Source organism: Amblyomma mixtum, chromosome 1 (assembly GCF_055824585.1).
Source record: "Amblyomma mixtum isolate Tamu chromosome 1, ASM5582458v1, whole genome shotgun sequence".
In the NCBI taxonomy this organism is placed as follows: domain Eukaryota; kingdom Metazoa; phylum Arthropoda; class Arachnida; order Ixodida; family Ixodidae; genus Amblyomma; species Amblyomma mixtum.
This window is the reverse complement of record NC_143012.1, coordinates 164714093-164730621: the sequence shown is the minus strand read 5'-3', so window position 1 is coordinate 164730621 and position 16529 is coordinate 164714093. Positions and strand designations below refer to the sequence as shown.

Sequence of the window (16529 nt, the reverse complement as noted above, 5' to 3'; positions counted from 1 at the left end):
GGGCGTAGTCAGGCTGATGAGTGGATTCCAAGAAAAGGCAAACGTAGCAGGGGACGGCAGAAAGTTAGGTGGGCAGATGAGATTAAGAAATTTGCGGGGATACAATGGCCACAACTGGCAAAGGACAGGGTCAATTGGAGAGACATCGGAGAGGCCTCTGCCCTGCATTGGGCGTAGTCAGGCTGATGAGTGGATTCCAAGAAAAGGCAAACGTAGCAGGGGACGGCAGAAAGTTAGGTGGGCAGATGAGATTAAGAAATTTGCGGGGATACAATGGCCACAACTGGCAAAGGACAGGGTCAATTGGAGAGACATCGGAGAGGCCTCTGCCCTGCACTGGGCGTAGTCAGGCTGATGATGATGCAAGAATAGCCTTTTCCAAATACCACGCATGCTCAGCAAGCTTAGCTACATGGCTCTGGATTTGCAGGAACAACAGATTGACTGAAATTTGTCAGTGCACAGCAAACGTTGACGATTTTGTCTAGAGGTGTGAACTGGTGTCCCTGTTTGAGAGTCGCATACTCTAGTGGCAGAACGGATTTCATTACGACGAACTCGTTACGAACCAAGCCGATCACCCTCTCAACGTGAATTCTGACATTTGCCAGATTTCTCGTTGCCTCGACATCCACTGCTGACAACTGCCTTTTGCCTTTGGTGAATGCAGGTATGTGGACCTTTGCACAGTACAAGCCTACACTGTCAGCAATATCAAAACCTCTGTCTGCCAGTACCACATCACCATGTGATAAATGGTCAAGAATGCCGCAGTGTTCAGTAATGTGTTTGTCAGGTGTCCTCCCTCCCCAACCATCGGAAATAAATGTGATCACTCCCTGAGGACATATTCCTATTAGGTACTTGGCTGTATTGCTCGATTTGTACTGGGACCAAGTCTGACATCTTGGTTGCAGGGATGATGGCCGTTCAAGCTTGATCTCAAAGCAGTCGACTATGACTGCTACCTTTCCTCCGAAGGAGTCGAAAAAGGCTTGCGGCATTGTCCTCCTTATTGCATGCCTTGAGGGCCATGAAATGAGAGGCTTCAGTCTGCAAAATGCAACATGTAGCCATTTGTCGAATATCCGACATACGGTTGACTCTGATATGTGAAAGCGGTAAGCGAGGTCCTGATATGGTAGGTTTAACTTTAGCTTCATTACAAAAACTAAAAATTCCTGAAACTTTCCCAATGAGTTTTGTGGTGTGTGCTTCACAAACGTCTCTAGGAGGTTGAACACAGCCATTAGAACTACAAAATTTGGAAGACCTGTGTAGAATGACACTTTGTTGGGGTCTTCACGCAAGGACGCCTCTGACATTTCCATTTCCTCTTTTTCCTTTTTCACCGTGGCCAGCTCAATGGATAGTTTGATGTAATCTTGCTCTAGCAATTGGAGGTCTCTGCACGTGAGCTCAGTCTGGACTCCTACCTCTGGAAAAAGAAACAGATCAACAGATTGCCTGTCAGTGTGAAACCGGGACATGATAAAATTGAGAAACCTTTAGACTAACAAGCTTGGGAATCGTATGAACACGAACCTGTCGTTGTAGTAGACTCCAGAATGGGGCCATCCATTAGAGTGGGCTCATCAGGTTCTAGTTCCAAGCCTGTGGCAGGCTCAGGTGGTGCTACAGGCCTCGAGGACTGATTGCACACTGCATCAGCATGCGGTTTATTCTGTTGTCGCCGTTTACACCGCATGTAACGCGCGGATGCAACCGCAGTAGTACGGTCATAACGGCCGTGGCCCAGCCGCAGACTCGGTGCCCAGTCCGGATTTCCATTATCCATCAGATTGGCAGGCTTCCCTTTGAAAGAACACACATGCAAATGCATTAAATGCACATGTACTGTGTATTAATTGCAATGCCAAGCGCACAGTTAGCAATCTACAGAGCTTTGACTAACGCTATCAGAAAAAGCTCGTCTGAACGCCGCGGGTAATCTCGGCAGCAAGAAAGAGAAGCGTCCAGGCGAGTTAATGTTACAAAACGGCGTAATCTGAAAATGATCGTACTTATGACGAAGCCCAGCCACACAGCCCACAGCCAGTACAGTTAGCAATCTACAGAGCTTTGACTAGCGCTTTCAGAAAAAGCGCGCCTGAACGTCGCGGGTAAACAATCTCAGCAGCAGGAAAGAGAAGCGGCCAGGCGAGTTAATGTTATACAATGGCGTAATCTGAAAATGATCGTACTTATGACGAAGCCCAGCCACACAGCACACAGCCAGTACAGTTAGCAATCTACAGAGCTTTGACTAGCGCTTTCAGAAAAAGCGCGCCTGAACGTCGCGGATAAACAATCTCAGCAGCAGGAAAGAGAAGCGGCCAGGCGAGTTAATGTTACAAAACGGCGTAATCTGAAAATGATCGTACTTATGACGAAGCCCAGCCACACAGCACACAGCCAGTACAGTTAGCAATCTACAGAGCTTTGACTAGCGCTTTCAGAAAAAGCGCGCCTGAACGTCGCGGGTAAACAATCTCAGCAGCAGGAAAGAGAAGCGGCCAGGCGAGTTAATGTTATAAAATGGCGTAATCTGAAAATGATCGTACTTATGACGAAGCCCAGCCACACAGCACACAGCCAGTACAGTTAGCAATCTACAGAGCTTTGACTAGCGCTTTCAGAAAAAGCGCGCCTGAACGTCGCGGGTAAACAATCTCAGCAGCAGGAAAGAGAAGCGGCCAGGCGAGTTAATGTTACAAAACGGCGTAATCTGAAAATGATCGTACTTATGACGAAGCCCAGCCACACAGCACACAGCCAGTACAGTTAGCAATCTACAGAGCTTTGACTAGCGCTTTCAGAAAAAGCGCGCCTGAACGTCGCTGGTAAACAATCTCAGCAGCAGGAAAGAGAAGCGGCCAGGCGAGTTAATGTTATAAAATGGCGTAATCTGAAAATGATCGTACTTATGACGAAGCCCAGCCACACAGCACACAGCCAGTACAGTTAGCAATCTACAGAGCTTTGACTAGCGCTTTCAGAAAAAGCGCGCCTGAACGTCGCGGGTAAACAATCTCAGCAGCAGGAAAGAGAAGCGGCCAGGCGAGTTAATGTTATAAAATGGCGTAATCTGAAAATGATCGTACTTATGACGAAGCCCAGCCACACAGCACACAGCCAGTACAGTTAGCAATCTACAGAGCTTTGACTAGCGCTTTCAGAAAAAGCGCGCCTGAACGTCGCGGGTAAACAATCTCAGCAGCAGGAAAGAGAAGCGGCCAGGCGAGTTAATGTTATAAAATGGCGTAATCTGAAAATGATCGTACTTATGACGAAGCCCAGCCACACAGCACACAGCCAGTACAGTTAGCAATCTACAGAGCTTTGACTAGCGCTTTCAGAAAAAGCGCGCCTGAACGTCGCGGGTAAACAATCTCAGCAGCAGGAAAGAGAAGCGGCCAGGCGAGTTAATGTTACAAAACGGCGTAATCTGAAAATGATCGTACTTATGACGAAGCCCAGCCACACAGCACACAGCCAGTACAGTTAGCAATCTACAGAGCTTTGACTAGCGCTTTTAGAAAAAGCGCGCCTGAACGTCCCGGGTAAACAATCTCAGCAGCAGGAAAGAGAAGCGGCCAGGCGAGTTAATGTTATAAAATGGCGTAATCTGAAAATGATCGTACTTATGACGAAGCCCAGCCACACAGCCCACAGCCAGTACAGTTAGCAATCTACAGAGCTTTGACTAGCGCTTTCAGAAAAAGCGCGCCTGAACGTCGCGGGTAAACAATCTCAGCAGCAGGAAAGAGAAGCGGCCAGGCGAGTTAATGTTATAAAATGGCGTAATCTGAAAATGATCGTACTTATGACGAAGCCCAGCCACACAGCACACAGCCAGTACAGTTAGCAATCTACAGAGCTTTGACTAGCGCTTTCAGAAAAAGCGCGCCTGAACGTCGCGGGTAAACAATCTCAGCAGCAGGAAAGAGAAGCGGCCAGGCGAGTTAATGTTACAAAACGGCGTAATCTGAAAATGATCGTACTTATGACGAAGCCCAGCCACACAGCCCACAGCCAGTACAGTTAGCAATCTACAGAGCTTTGACTAGCGCTTTCAGAAAAAGCGCGCCTGAACGTCGCGGGTAAACAATCTCAGCAGCAGGAAAGAGAAGCGGCCAGGCGAGTTAATGTTATAAAATGGCGTAATCTGAAAATGATCGTTCTTATGACGAAGCCCAGCCACACAGCCCACAGCCAGTACAGTTAGCAATCTACAGAGCTTTGACTAGCGCTTTCAGAAAAAGCGCGCCTGAACGTCGCGGGTAAACAATCTCAGCAGCAGGAAAGAGAAGCGGCCAGGCGAGTTAATGTTATAAAATGGCGTAATCTGAAAATGATCGTACTTATGACGAAGCCCAGCCACACAGCACACAGCCAGTACAGTTAGCAATCTACAGAGCTTTGACTAGCGCTTTCAGAAAAAGTGCGCCTGAACGTCGCGGGTAAACAATCTCAGCAGAAGGAAAGAGAAGCGGCCAGGCGAGTTAATGTTATAAAATGGCGTAATCTGAAAATGATCGTACTTATGCCGAAGCCCAGCCACACAGCACACAGCCAGTACAGTTAGCAATCTACAGAGCTTTGACTAGCGCTTTCAGAAAAAGCGCGCCTGAACGTCGCGCGTAAACAATCTCAGCAGCAGGAAAGAGAAGCGGCCAGGCGAGTTAATGTTATAAAATGGCGTAATCTGAAAATGATCGTACTTATGACGAAGCCCAGCCACACAGCACACAGCCAGTACAGTTAGCAATCTACAGAGCTTTGACTAGCGCTTTCAGAAAAAGCGCGCCTGAACGTCGCGGGTAAACAATCTCAGCAGCAGGAAAGAGAAGCGGCCAGGCGAGTTAATGTTACAAAACGGCGTAATCTGAAAATGATCGTACTTATGACGAAGCCCAGCCACACAGCACACAGCCAGTACAGTTAGCAATCTACAGAGCTTTGACTAGCGCTTTCAGAAAAAGCGCGCCTGAACGTCGCGGGTAAACAATCTCAGCAGCAGGAAAGAGAAGCGGCCAGGCGAGTTAATGTTATAAAATGGCGTAATCTGAAAATGATCGTACTTATGACGAAGCCCAGCCACACAGCACACAGCCAGTACAGTTAGCAATCTACAGAGCTTTGACTAGCGCTTTCAGAAAAAGCGCGCCTGAACGTCGCGGGTAAACAATCTCAGCAGCAGGAAAGAGAAGCGGCCAGGCGAGTTAATGTTATAAAATGGCGTAATCTGAAAATGATTGTACTTATGACGAAGCCCAGCCACACAGCACACAGCCAGTACAGTTAGCAATCTACAGAGCTTTGACTAGCGCTTTCAGAAAAAGCGCGCCTGAACGTCGCGGGTAAACAATCTCAGCAGCAGGAAAGAGAAGCGGCCAGGCGAGTTAATGTTATAAAATGGCGTAATCTGAAAATGATCGTACTTATGACGAAGCCCAGCCACACAGCACACAGCCAGTACAGTTAGCAATCTACAGAGCTTTGACTAGCGCTTTCAGAAAAAGCGCGCCTGAACGTCGCGGGTAAACAATCTCAGCAGCAGGAAAGAGAAGCGGCCAGGCGAGTTAATGTTACAAAACGGCGTAATCTGAAAATGATCGTACTTATGACGAAGCCCAGCCACACAGCACACAGCCAGTACAGTTAGCAATCTACAGAGCTTTGACTAGCGCTTTCAGAAAAAGCGCGCCTGAACGTCCCGGGTAAACAATCTCAGCAGCAGGAAAAAGAAGCGGCCAGGCGAGTTAATGTTATAAAATGGCGTAATCTGAAAATGATCGTACTTATGACGAAGCCCAGCCACACAGCCCACAGCCAGTACAGTTAGCAATCTACAGAGCTTTGACTAGCGCTTTCAGAAAAAGCGCGCCTGAACGTCGCGGGTAAACAATCTCAGCAGCAGGAAAGAGAAGCGGCCAGGCGAGTTAATGTTATAAAATGGCGTAATCTGAAAATGATCGTACTTATGACGAAGCCCAGCCACACAGCACACAGCCAGTACAGTTAGCAATCTACAGAGCTTTGACTAGCGCTTTCAGAAAAAGCGCGCCTGAACGTCGCGGGTAAACAATCTCAGCAGCAGGAAAGAGAAGCGGCCAGGCGAGTTAATGTTACAAAACGGCGTAATCTGAAAATGATCGTACTTATGACGAAGCCCAGCCACACAGCCCACAGCCAGTACAGTTAGCAATCTACAGAGCTTTGACTAGCGCTTTCAGAAAAAGCGCGCCTGAACGTCGCGGGTAAACAATCTCAGCAGCAGGAAAGAGAAGCGGCCAGGCGAGTTAATGTTATAAAATGGCGTAATCTGAAAATGATCGTACTTATGACGAAGCCCAGCCACACAGCCCACAGCCAGTACAGTTAGCAATCTACAGAGCTTTGACTAGCGCTTTCAGAAAAAGCGCGCCTGAACGTCGCGGGTAAACAATCTCAGCAGCAGGAAAGAGAAGCGGCCAGGCGAGTTAATGTTATAAAATGGCGTAATCTGAAAATGATCGTACTTATGACGAAGCCCAGCCACACAGCACACAGCCAGTACAGTTAGCAATCTACAGAGCTTTGACTAGCGCTTTCAGAAAAAGCGCGCCTGAACGTCGCGGGTAAACAATCTCAGCAGAAGGAAAGAGAAGCGGCCAGGCGAGTTAATGTTATAAAATGGCGTAATCTGAAAATGATCGTACTTATGCCGAAGCCCAGCCACACAGCACACAGCCAGTACAGTTAGCAATCTACAGAGCTTTGACTAGCGCTTTCAGAAAAAGCGCGCCTGAACGTCGCGCGTAAACAATCTCAGCAGCAGGAAAGAGAAGCGGCCAGGCGAGTTAATGTTATAAAATGGCGTAATCTGAAAATGATCGTACTTATGACGAAGCCCAGCCACACAGCACACAGCCAGTACAGTTAGCAATCTACAGAGCTTTGACTAGCGCTTTCAGAAAAAGCGCGCCTGAACGTCGCGGGTAAACAATCTCAGCAGCAGGAAAGAGAAGCGGCCAGGCGAGTTAATGTTACAAAACGGCGTAATCTGAAAATGATCGTACTTATGACGAAGCCCAGCCACACAGCACACAGCCAGTACAGTTAGCAATCTACAGAGCTTTGACTAGCGCTTTCAGAAAAAGCGCGCCTGAACGTCGCGGGTAAACAATCTCAGCAGCAGGAAAGAGAAGCGGCCAGGCGAGTTAATGTTATAAAATGGCGTACTCTGAAAATGATCGTACTTATGACGAAGCCCAGCCACACAGCACACAGCCAGTACAGTTAGCAATCTACAGAGCTTTGACTAGCGCTTTCAGAAAAAGCGCGCCTGAACGTCGCGGATAAACAATCTCAGCAGCAGGAAAGAGAAGCGGCCAGGCGAGTTAATGTTATAAAATGGCGTAATCTGAAAATGATCGTACTTATGACGAAGCCCAGCCACACAGCACACAGCCAGTACAGTTAGCAATCTACAGAGCTTTGACTAGCGCTTTCAGAAAAAGCGCGCCTGAACGTCGCGGGTAAACAATCTCAGCAGCAGGAAAGAGAAGCGGCCAGGCGAGTTAATGTTATAAAATGGCGTAATCTGAAAATCATCGTACTTATGACGAAGCCCAGCCACACAGCACACAGCCAGTACAGTTAGCAATCTACAGAGCTTTGACTAGCGCTTTCAGAAAAAGCGCGCCTGAACGTCGCGGGTAAACAATCTCAGCAGCAGGAAAGAGAAGCGGCCAGGCGAGTTAATGTTATAAAATGGCGTAATCTGAAAATGATCGTACTTATGACGAAGCCCAGCCACACAGCACACAGCCAGTACAGTTAGCAATCTACAGAGCTTTGACTAGCGCTTTCAGAAAAAGCGCGCCTGAACGTCGCGGGTAAACAATCTCAGCAGCAGGAAAGAGAAGCGGCCAGGCGAGTTAATGTTATAAAATGGCGTAATCTGAAAATGATCGTACTTATGACGAAGCCCAGCCACACAGCACACAGCCAGTACAGTTAGCAATCTACAGAGCTTTGACTAGCGCTTTCAGAAAAAGCGCGCCTGAACGTCGCGGGTAAACAATCTCAGCAGCAGGAAAGAGAAGCGGCCAGGCGAGTTAATGTTATAAAATGGCGTAATCTGAAAATGATCGTACTTATGACGAAGCCCAGCCACACAGCCCACAGCCAGTACAGTTAGCAATCTACAGAGCTTTGACTAGCGCTTTCAGAAAAAGCGCGCCTGAACGTCGCGAATAAACAATCTCAGCAGCAGGAAAGAGAAGCGGCCAGGCGAGTTAATGTTACAAAACGGCGTAATCTGAAAATGATCGTACTTATGACGAAGCCCAGCCACACAGCCCACAGCCAGTACAGTTAGCAATCTACAGAGCTTTGACTAGCGCTTTCAGAAAAAGCGCGCCTGAACGTCGCGGGTAAACAATCTCAGCAGCAGGAAAGAGAAGCGGCCAGGCGAGTTAATGTTACAAAACGGCGTAATCTGAAAATGATCGTACTTATGACGAAGCCCAGCCACACAGCACACAGCCAGTACAGTTAGCAATCTACAGAGCTTTGACTAGCGCTTTCAGAAAAAGCGCGCCTGAACGTCGCGGGTAAACAATCTCAGCAGCAGGAAAGAGAAGCGGCCAGGCGAGTTAATGTTATAAAATGGCGTAATCTGAAAATGATCGTACTTATGACGAAGCCCAGCCACACAGCACACAGCCAGTACAGTTAGCAATCTACAGAGCTTTGACTAGCGCTTTCAGAAAAAGCGCGCCTGAGCGTCGCGGGTAAACAATCTCAGCAGCAGGAAAGAGAAGCGGCCAGGCGAGTTAATGTTATAAAATGGCGTAATCTGAAAATGATCGTACTTATGACGAAGCCCAGCCACACAGCACACAGCCAGTACAGTTAGCAATCTACAGAGCTTTGACTAGCGCTTTCAGAAAAAGCGCGCCTGAACGTCGCGGGTAAACAATCTCAGCAGCAGGAAAGAGAAGCGGCCAGGCGAGTTAATGTTATAAAATGGCGTAATCTGAAAATGATCGTACTTATGACGAAGCCCAGCCACACAGCACACAGCCAGTACAGTTAGCAATCTACAGAGCTTTGACTAGCGCTTTCAGAAAAAGCGCGCCTGAACGTCGCGGGTAAACAATCTCAGCAGCAGGAAAGAGAAGCGGCCAGGCGAGTTAATGTTATAAAATGGCGTAATCTGAAAATGATCGTACTTATGACGAAGCCCAGCCACACAGCACACAGCCAGTACAGTTAGCAATCTACAGAGCTTTGACTAGCGCTTTCAGAAAAAGCGCGCCTGAACGTCGCGGGTAAACAATCTCAGCAGCAGGAAAGAGAAGCGGCCAGGCGAGTTAATGTTATAAAATGGCGTAATCTGAAAATGATCGTACTTATGACGAAGCCCAGCCACACAGCCCACAGCCAGTACAGTTAGCAATCTACAGAGCTTTGACTAGCGCTTTCAGAAAAAGCGCGCCTGAACGTCGCGGATAAACAATCTCAGCAGCAGGAAAGAGAAGCGGCCAGGCGAGTTAATGTTATAAAATGGCGTAATCTGAAAATGATCGTACTTATGACGAAGCCCAGCCACACAGCCCACAGCCAGTACAGTTAGCAATCTACAGAGCTTTGACTAGCGCTTTCAGAAAAAGCGCGCCTGAACGTCGCGGGTAAACAATCTCAGCAGCAGGAAAGAGAAGCGGCCAGGCGAGTTAATGTTATAAAATGGCGTAATCTGAAAATGATCGTACTTATGACGAAGCCCAGCCACACAGCACACAGCCAGTACAGTTAGCAATCTACAGAGCTTTGACTAGCGCTTTCAGAAAAAGCGCGCCTGAACGTCGCGGATAAACAATCTCAGCAGCAGGAAAGAGAAGCGGCCAGGCGAGTTAATGTTATAAAATGGCGTAATCTGAAAATGATCGTACTTATGACGAAGCCCAGCCACACAGCACACAGCCAGTACAGTTAGCAATCTACAGAGCTTTGACTAGCGCTTTCAGAAAAAGCGCGCCTGAACGTCGCGGGTAAACAATCTCAGCAGCAGGAAAGAGAAGCGGCCAGGCGAGTTAATGTTATAAAATGGCGTAATCTGAAAATGATCGTACTTATGACGAAGCCCAGCCACACAGCACACAGCCAGTACAGTTAGCAATCTACAGAGCTTTGACTAGCGCTTTCAGAAAAAGCGCGCCTGAACGTCGCGGGTAAACAATCTCAGCAGTAGGAAAGAGAAGCGGCCAGGCGAGTTAATGTTATAAAATGGCGTAATCTGAAAATGATCGTACTTATGACGAAGCCCAGCCACACAGCACACAGCCAGTACAGTTAGCAATCTACAGAGCTTTGACTAGCGCTTTCAGAAAAAGCGCGCCTGAACGTCGCGGGTAAACAATCTCAGCAGTAGGAAAGAGAAGCGGCCAGGCGAGTTAATGTTATAAAATGGCGTAATCTGAAAATGATCGTACTTATGACGAAGCCCAGCCACACAGCACACAGCCAGTACAGTTAGCAATCTACAGAGCTTTGACTAGCGCTTTCAGAAAAAGCGCGCCTGAACGTCGCGGGTAAACAATCTCAGCAGCAGGAAAGAGAAGCGGCCAGGCGAGTTAATGTTATAAAATGGCGTAATCTGAAAATGATCGTACTTATGACGAAGCCCAGCCACACAGCACACAGCCAGTACAGTTAGCAATCTACAGAGCTTTGACCAGCGCTTTCAGAAAAAGCGCGCCTGAACGTCGCGGGTAAACAATCTCAGCAGCAGGAAAGAGAAGCGGCCAGGCGAGTTAATGTTATAAAATGGCGTAATCTGAAAATGATCGTACTTATGACGAAGCCCAGCCACACAGCACACAGCCAGTACAGTTAGCAATCTACAGAGCTTTGACTAGCGCTTTCAGAAAAAGCGCGCCTGAACGTCGCGGGTAAACAATCTCAGCAGTAGGAAAGAGAAGCGGCCAGGCGAGTTAATGTTATAAAATGGCGTAATCTGAAAATGATCGTACTTATGACGAAGCCCAGCCACACAGCACACAGCCAGTACAGTTAGCAATCTACAGAGCTTTGACTAGCGCTTTCAGAAAAAGCGCGCCTGAACGTCGCGGGTAAACAATCTCAGCAGCAGGAAAGAGAAGCGGCCAGGCGAGTTAATGTTATAAAATGGCGTAATCTGAAAATGATCGTACTTATGACGAAGCCCAGCCACACAGCACACAGCCAGTACAGTTAGCAATCTACAGAGCTTTGACTAGCGCTTTCAGAAAAAGCGCGCCTGAACGTCGCGGGTAAACAATCTCAGCAGTAGGAAAGAGAAGCGGCCAGGCGAGTTAATGTTATAAAATGGCGTAATCTGAAAATGATCGTACTTATGACGAAGCCCAGCCACACAGCACACAGCCAGTACAGTTAGCAATCTACAGAGCTTTGACTAGCGCTTTCAGAAAAAGCGCGCCTGAACGTCGCGGGTAAACAATCTCAGCAGTAGGAAAGAGAAGCGGCCAGGCGAGTTAATGTTATAAAATGGCGTAATCTGAAAATGATCGTACTTATGACGAAGCCCAGCCACACAGCACACAGCCAGTACAGTTAGCAATCTACAGAGCTTTGACTAGCGCTTTCAGAAAAAGCGCGCCTGAACGTCGCGGGTAAACAATCTCAGCAGTAGGAAAGAGAAGCGGCCAGGCGAGTTAATGTTATAAAATGGCGTAATCTGAAAATGATCGTACTTATGACGAAGCCCAGCCACACAGCACACAGCCAGTACAGTTAGCAATCTACAGAGCTTTGACTAGCGCTTTCAGAAAAAGCGCGCCTGAACGTCGCGGGTAAACAATCTCAGCAGCAGGAAAGAGAAGCGGCCAGGCGAGTTAATGTTATAAAATGGCGTAATCTGAAAATGATCGTACTTATGACGAAGCCCAGCCACACAGCACACAGCCAGTACAGTTAGCAATCTACAGAGCTTTGACTAGCGCTTTCAGAAAAAGCGCGCCTGAACGTCGCGGGTAAACAATCTCAGCAGTAGGAAAGAGAAGCGGCCAGGCGAGTTAATGTTATAAAATGGCGTAATCTGAAAATGATCGTACTTATGACGAAGCCCAGCCACACAGCACACAGCCAGTACAGTTAGCAATCTACAGAGCTTTGACTAGCGCTTTCAGAAAAAGCGCGCCTGAACGTCGCGGGTAAACAATCTCAGCAGCAGGAAAGAGAAGCGGCCAGGCGAGTTAATGTTATAAAATGGCGTAATCTGAAAATGATCGTACTTATGACGAAGCCCAGCCACACAGCACACAGCCAGTACAGTTAGCAATCTACAGAGCTTTGACTAGCGCTTTCAGAAAAAGCGCGCCTGAACGTCGCGGGTAAACAATCTCAGCAGTAGGAAAGAGAAGCGGCCAGGCGAGTTAATGTTATAAAATGGCGTAATCTGAAAATGATCGTACTTATGACGAAGCCCAGCCACACAGCACACAGCCAGTACAGTTAGCAATCTACAGAGCTTTGACTAGCGCTTTCAGAAAAAGCGCGCCTGAACGTCGCGGGTAAACAATCTCAGCAGTAGGAAAGAGAAGCGGCCAGGCGAGTTAATGTTATAAAATGGCGTAATCTGAAAATGATCGTACTTATGACGAAGCCCAGCCACACAGCACACAGCCAGTACAGTTAGCAATCTACAGAGCTTTGACTAGCGCTTTCAGAAAAAGCGCGCCTGAACGTCGCGGGTAAACAATCTCAGCAGCAGGAAAGAGAAGCGGCCAGGCGAGTTAATGTTATAAAATGGCGTAATCTGAAAATGATCGTACTTATGACGAAGCCCAGCCACACAGCACACAGCCAGTACAGTTAGCAATCTACAGAGCTTTGACTAGCGCTTTCAGAAAAAGCGCGCCTGAACGTCGCGGGTAAACAATCTCAGCAGCAGGAAAGAGAAGCGGCCAGGCGAGTTAATGTTATAAAATGGCGTAATCTGAAAATGATCGTACTTATGACGAAGCCCAGCCACACAGCACACAGCCAGTACAGTTAGCAATCTACAGAGCTTTGACTAGCGCTTTCAGAAAAAGCGCGCCTGAACGTCGCGGGTAAACAATCTCAGCAGTAGGAAAGAGAAGCGGCCAGGCGAGTTAATGTTATAAAATGGCGTAATCTGAAAATGATCGTACTTATGACGAAGCCCAGCCACACAGCACACAGCCAGTACAGTTAGCAATCTACAGAGCTTTGACTAGCGCTTTCAGAAAAAGCGCGCCTGAACGTCGCGGGTAAACAATCTCAGCAGTAGGAAAGAGAAGCGGCCAGGCGAGTTAATGTTATAAAATGGCGTAATCTGAAAATGATCGTACTTATGACGAAGCCCAGCCACACAGCACACAGCCAGTACAGTTAGCAATCTACAGAGCTTTGACTAGCGCTTTCAGAAAAAGCGCGCCTGAACGTCGCGGGTAAACAATCTCAGCAGCAGGAAAGAGAAGCGGCCAGGCGAGTTAATGTTATAAAATGGCGTAATCTGAAAATGATCGTACTTATGACGAAGCCCAGCCACACAGCACACAGCCAGTACAGTTAGCAATCTACAGAGCTTTGACTAGCGCTTTCAGAAAAAGCGCGCCTGAACGTCGCGGGTAAACAATCTCAGCAGCAGGAAAGAGAAGCGGCCAGGCGAGTTAATGTTATAAAATGGCGTAATCTGAAAATGATCGTACTTATGACGAAGCCCAGCCACACAGCCCACAGCCAGTACAGTTAGCAATCTACAGAGCTTTGACTAGCGCTTTCAGAAAAAGCGCGCCTGAACGTCGCGGGTAAACAATCTCAGCAGCAGGAAAGAGAAGCGGCCAGGCGAGTTAATGTTATAAAATGGCGTAATCTGAAAATGATCGTACTTATGACGAAGCCCAGCCACACAGCACACAGCCAGTACAGTTAGCAATCTACAGAGCTTTGACTAGCGCTTTCAGAAAAAGCGCGCCTGAACGTCGCGGGTAAACAATCTCAGCAGTAGGAAAGAGAAGCGGCCAGGCGAGTTAATGTTATAAAATGGCGTAATCTGAAAATGATCGTACTTATGACGAAGCCCAGCCACACAGCACACAGCCAGTACAGTTAGCAATCTACAGAGCTTTGACTAGCGCTTTCAGAAAAAGCGCGCCTGAACGTCGCGGATAAACAATCTCAGCAGCAGGAAAGAGAAGCGGCCAGGCGAGTTAATGTTATAAAATGGCGTAATCTGAAAATGATCGTACTTATGACGAAGCCCAGCCACACAGCACACAGCCAGTACAGTTAGCAATCTACAGAGCTTTGACTAGCGCTTTCAGAAAAAGCGCGCCTGAACGTCGCGGATAAACAATCTCAGCAGCAGGAAAGAGAAGCGGCCAGGCGAGTTAATGTTATAAAATGGCGTAATCTGAAAATGATCGTACTTATGACGAAGCCCAGCCACACAGCACACAGCCAGTACAGTTAGCAATCTACAGAGCTTTGACTAGCGCTTTCAGAAAAAGCGCGCCTGAACGTCGCGGGTAAACAATCTCAGCAGTAGGAAAGAGAAGCGGCCAGGCGAGTTAATGTTATAAAATGGCGTAATCTGAAAATGATCGTACTTATGACGAAGCCCAGCCACACAGCACACAGCCAGTACAGTTAGCAATCTACAGAGCTTTGACTAGCGCTTTCAGAAAAAGCGCGCCTGAACGTCGCGGGTAAACAATCTCAGCAGTAGGAAAGAGAAGCGGCCAGGCGAGTTAATGTTATAAAATGGCGTAATCTGAAAATGATCGTACTTATGACGAAGCCCAGCCACACAGCACACAGCCAGTACAGTTAGCAATCTACAGAGCTTTGACTAGCGCTTTCAGAAAAAGCGCGCCTGAACGTCGCGGGTAAACAATCTCAGCAGCAGGAAAGAGAAGCGGCCAGGCGAGTTAATGTTATAAAATGGCGTAATCTGAAAATGATCGTACTTATGACGAAGCCCAGCCACACAGCACACAGCCAGTACAGTTAGCAATCTACAGAGCTTTGACTAGCGCTTTCAGAAAAAGCGCGCCTGAGCGTCGCGGGTAAACAATCTCAGCAGCAGGAAAGAGAAGCGGCCAGGCGAGTTAATGTTATAAAATGGCGTAATCTGAAAATGATCGTACTTATGACGAAGCCCAGCCACACAGCACACAGCCAGTACAGTTAGCAATCTACAGAGCTTTGACTAGCGCTTCCAGAAAAAGCGCGCCTGAACGTCGCGGGTAAACAATCTCAGCAGCAGGAAAGAGAAGCGGCCAGGCGAGTTAATGTTATAAAATGGCGTAATCTGAAAATGATCGTACTTATGACGAAGCCCAGCCACACAGCACACAGCCAGTACAGTTAGCAATCTACAGAGCTTTGACTAGCGCTTTCAGAAAAAGCGCGCCTGAACGTCGCGGGTAAACAATCTCAGCAGCAGGAAAGAGAAGCGGCCAGGCGAGTTAATGTTATAAAATGGCGTAATCTGAAAATGATCGTACTTATGACGAAGCCCAGCCACACAGCACACAGCCAGTACAGTTAGCAATCTACAGAGCTTTGACTAGCGCTTTCAGAAAAAGCGCGCCTGAACGTCGCGGGTAAACAATCTCAGCAGCAGGAAAGAGAAGCGGCCAGGCGAGTTAATGTTATAAAATGGCGTAATCTGAAAATGATCGTACTTATGACGAAGCCCAGCCACACAGCCCACAGCCAGTACAGTTAGCAATCTACAGAGCTTTGACTAGCGCTTTCAGAAAAAGCGCGCCTGAACGTCGCGGATAAACAATCTCAGCAGCAGGAAAGAGAAGCGGCCAGGCGAGTTAATGTTATAAAATGGCGTAATCTGAAAATGATCGTACTTATGACGAAGCCCAGCCACACAGCCCACAGCCAGTACAGTTAGCAATCTACAGAGCTTTGACTAGCGCTTTCAGAAAAAGCGCGCCTGAACGTCGCGGGTAAACAATCTCAGCAGCAGGAAAGAGAAGCGGCCAGGCGAGTTAATGTTATAAAATGGCGTAATCTGAAAATGATCGTACTTATGACGAAGCCCAGCCACACAGCACACAGCCAGTACAGTTAGCAATCTACAGAGCTTTGACTAGCGCTTTCAGAAAAAGCGCGCCTGAACGTCGCGGATAAACAATCTCAGCAGCAGGAAAGAGAAGCGGCCAGGCGAGTTAATGTTATAAAATGGCGTAATCTGAAAATGATCGTACTTATGACGAAGCCCAGCCACACAGCACACAGCCAGTACAGTTAGCAATCTACAGAGCTTTGACTAGCGCTTTCAGAAAAAGCGCGCCTGAACGTCGCGGGTAAACAATCTCAGCAGCAGGAAAGAGAAGCGGCCAGGCGAGTTAATGTTATAAAATGGCGTAATCTGAAAATGATCGTACTTATGACGAAGCCCAGCCACACAGCACACAGCCAGTACAGTTAGCAATCTACAGAGCTTTGACTAGCGCTTTCAGAAAAAGCGCGCCTGAACGTCGCGGGTAAAC

At 47.8% G+C, this 16529-nt stretch overlaps 1 protein-coding gene across 1 annotated transcript in view; it reads right to left on the bottom strand.

Moving 5' to 3' along the window:
• Nucleotides 1–368: 368 nt before the first annotated feature.
• LOC149369659 (uncharacterized) overlaps nt 369–16529 on the bottom strand; it is a 177270-nt gene continuing 161109 nt past the window's right edge. Inside the window, exons 2-3 of the mRNA XM_089559181.1 lie at nt 1546–1815; nt 369–1438 (exon numbers count right to left, since the gene is read on the bottom strand). Of these exons, the coding sequence (XP_089415307.1) occupies nt 405–1438; nt 1546–1815 (1304 nt within the window). The 3' untranslated portion in view covers nt 369–404. The remainder of the gene's footprint in view (nt 1439–1545; nt 1816–16529) is intronic.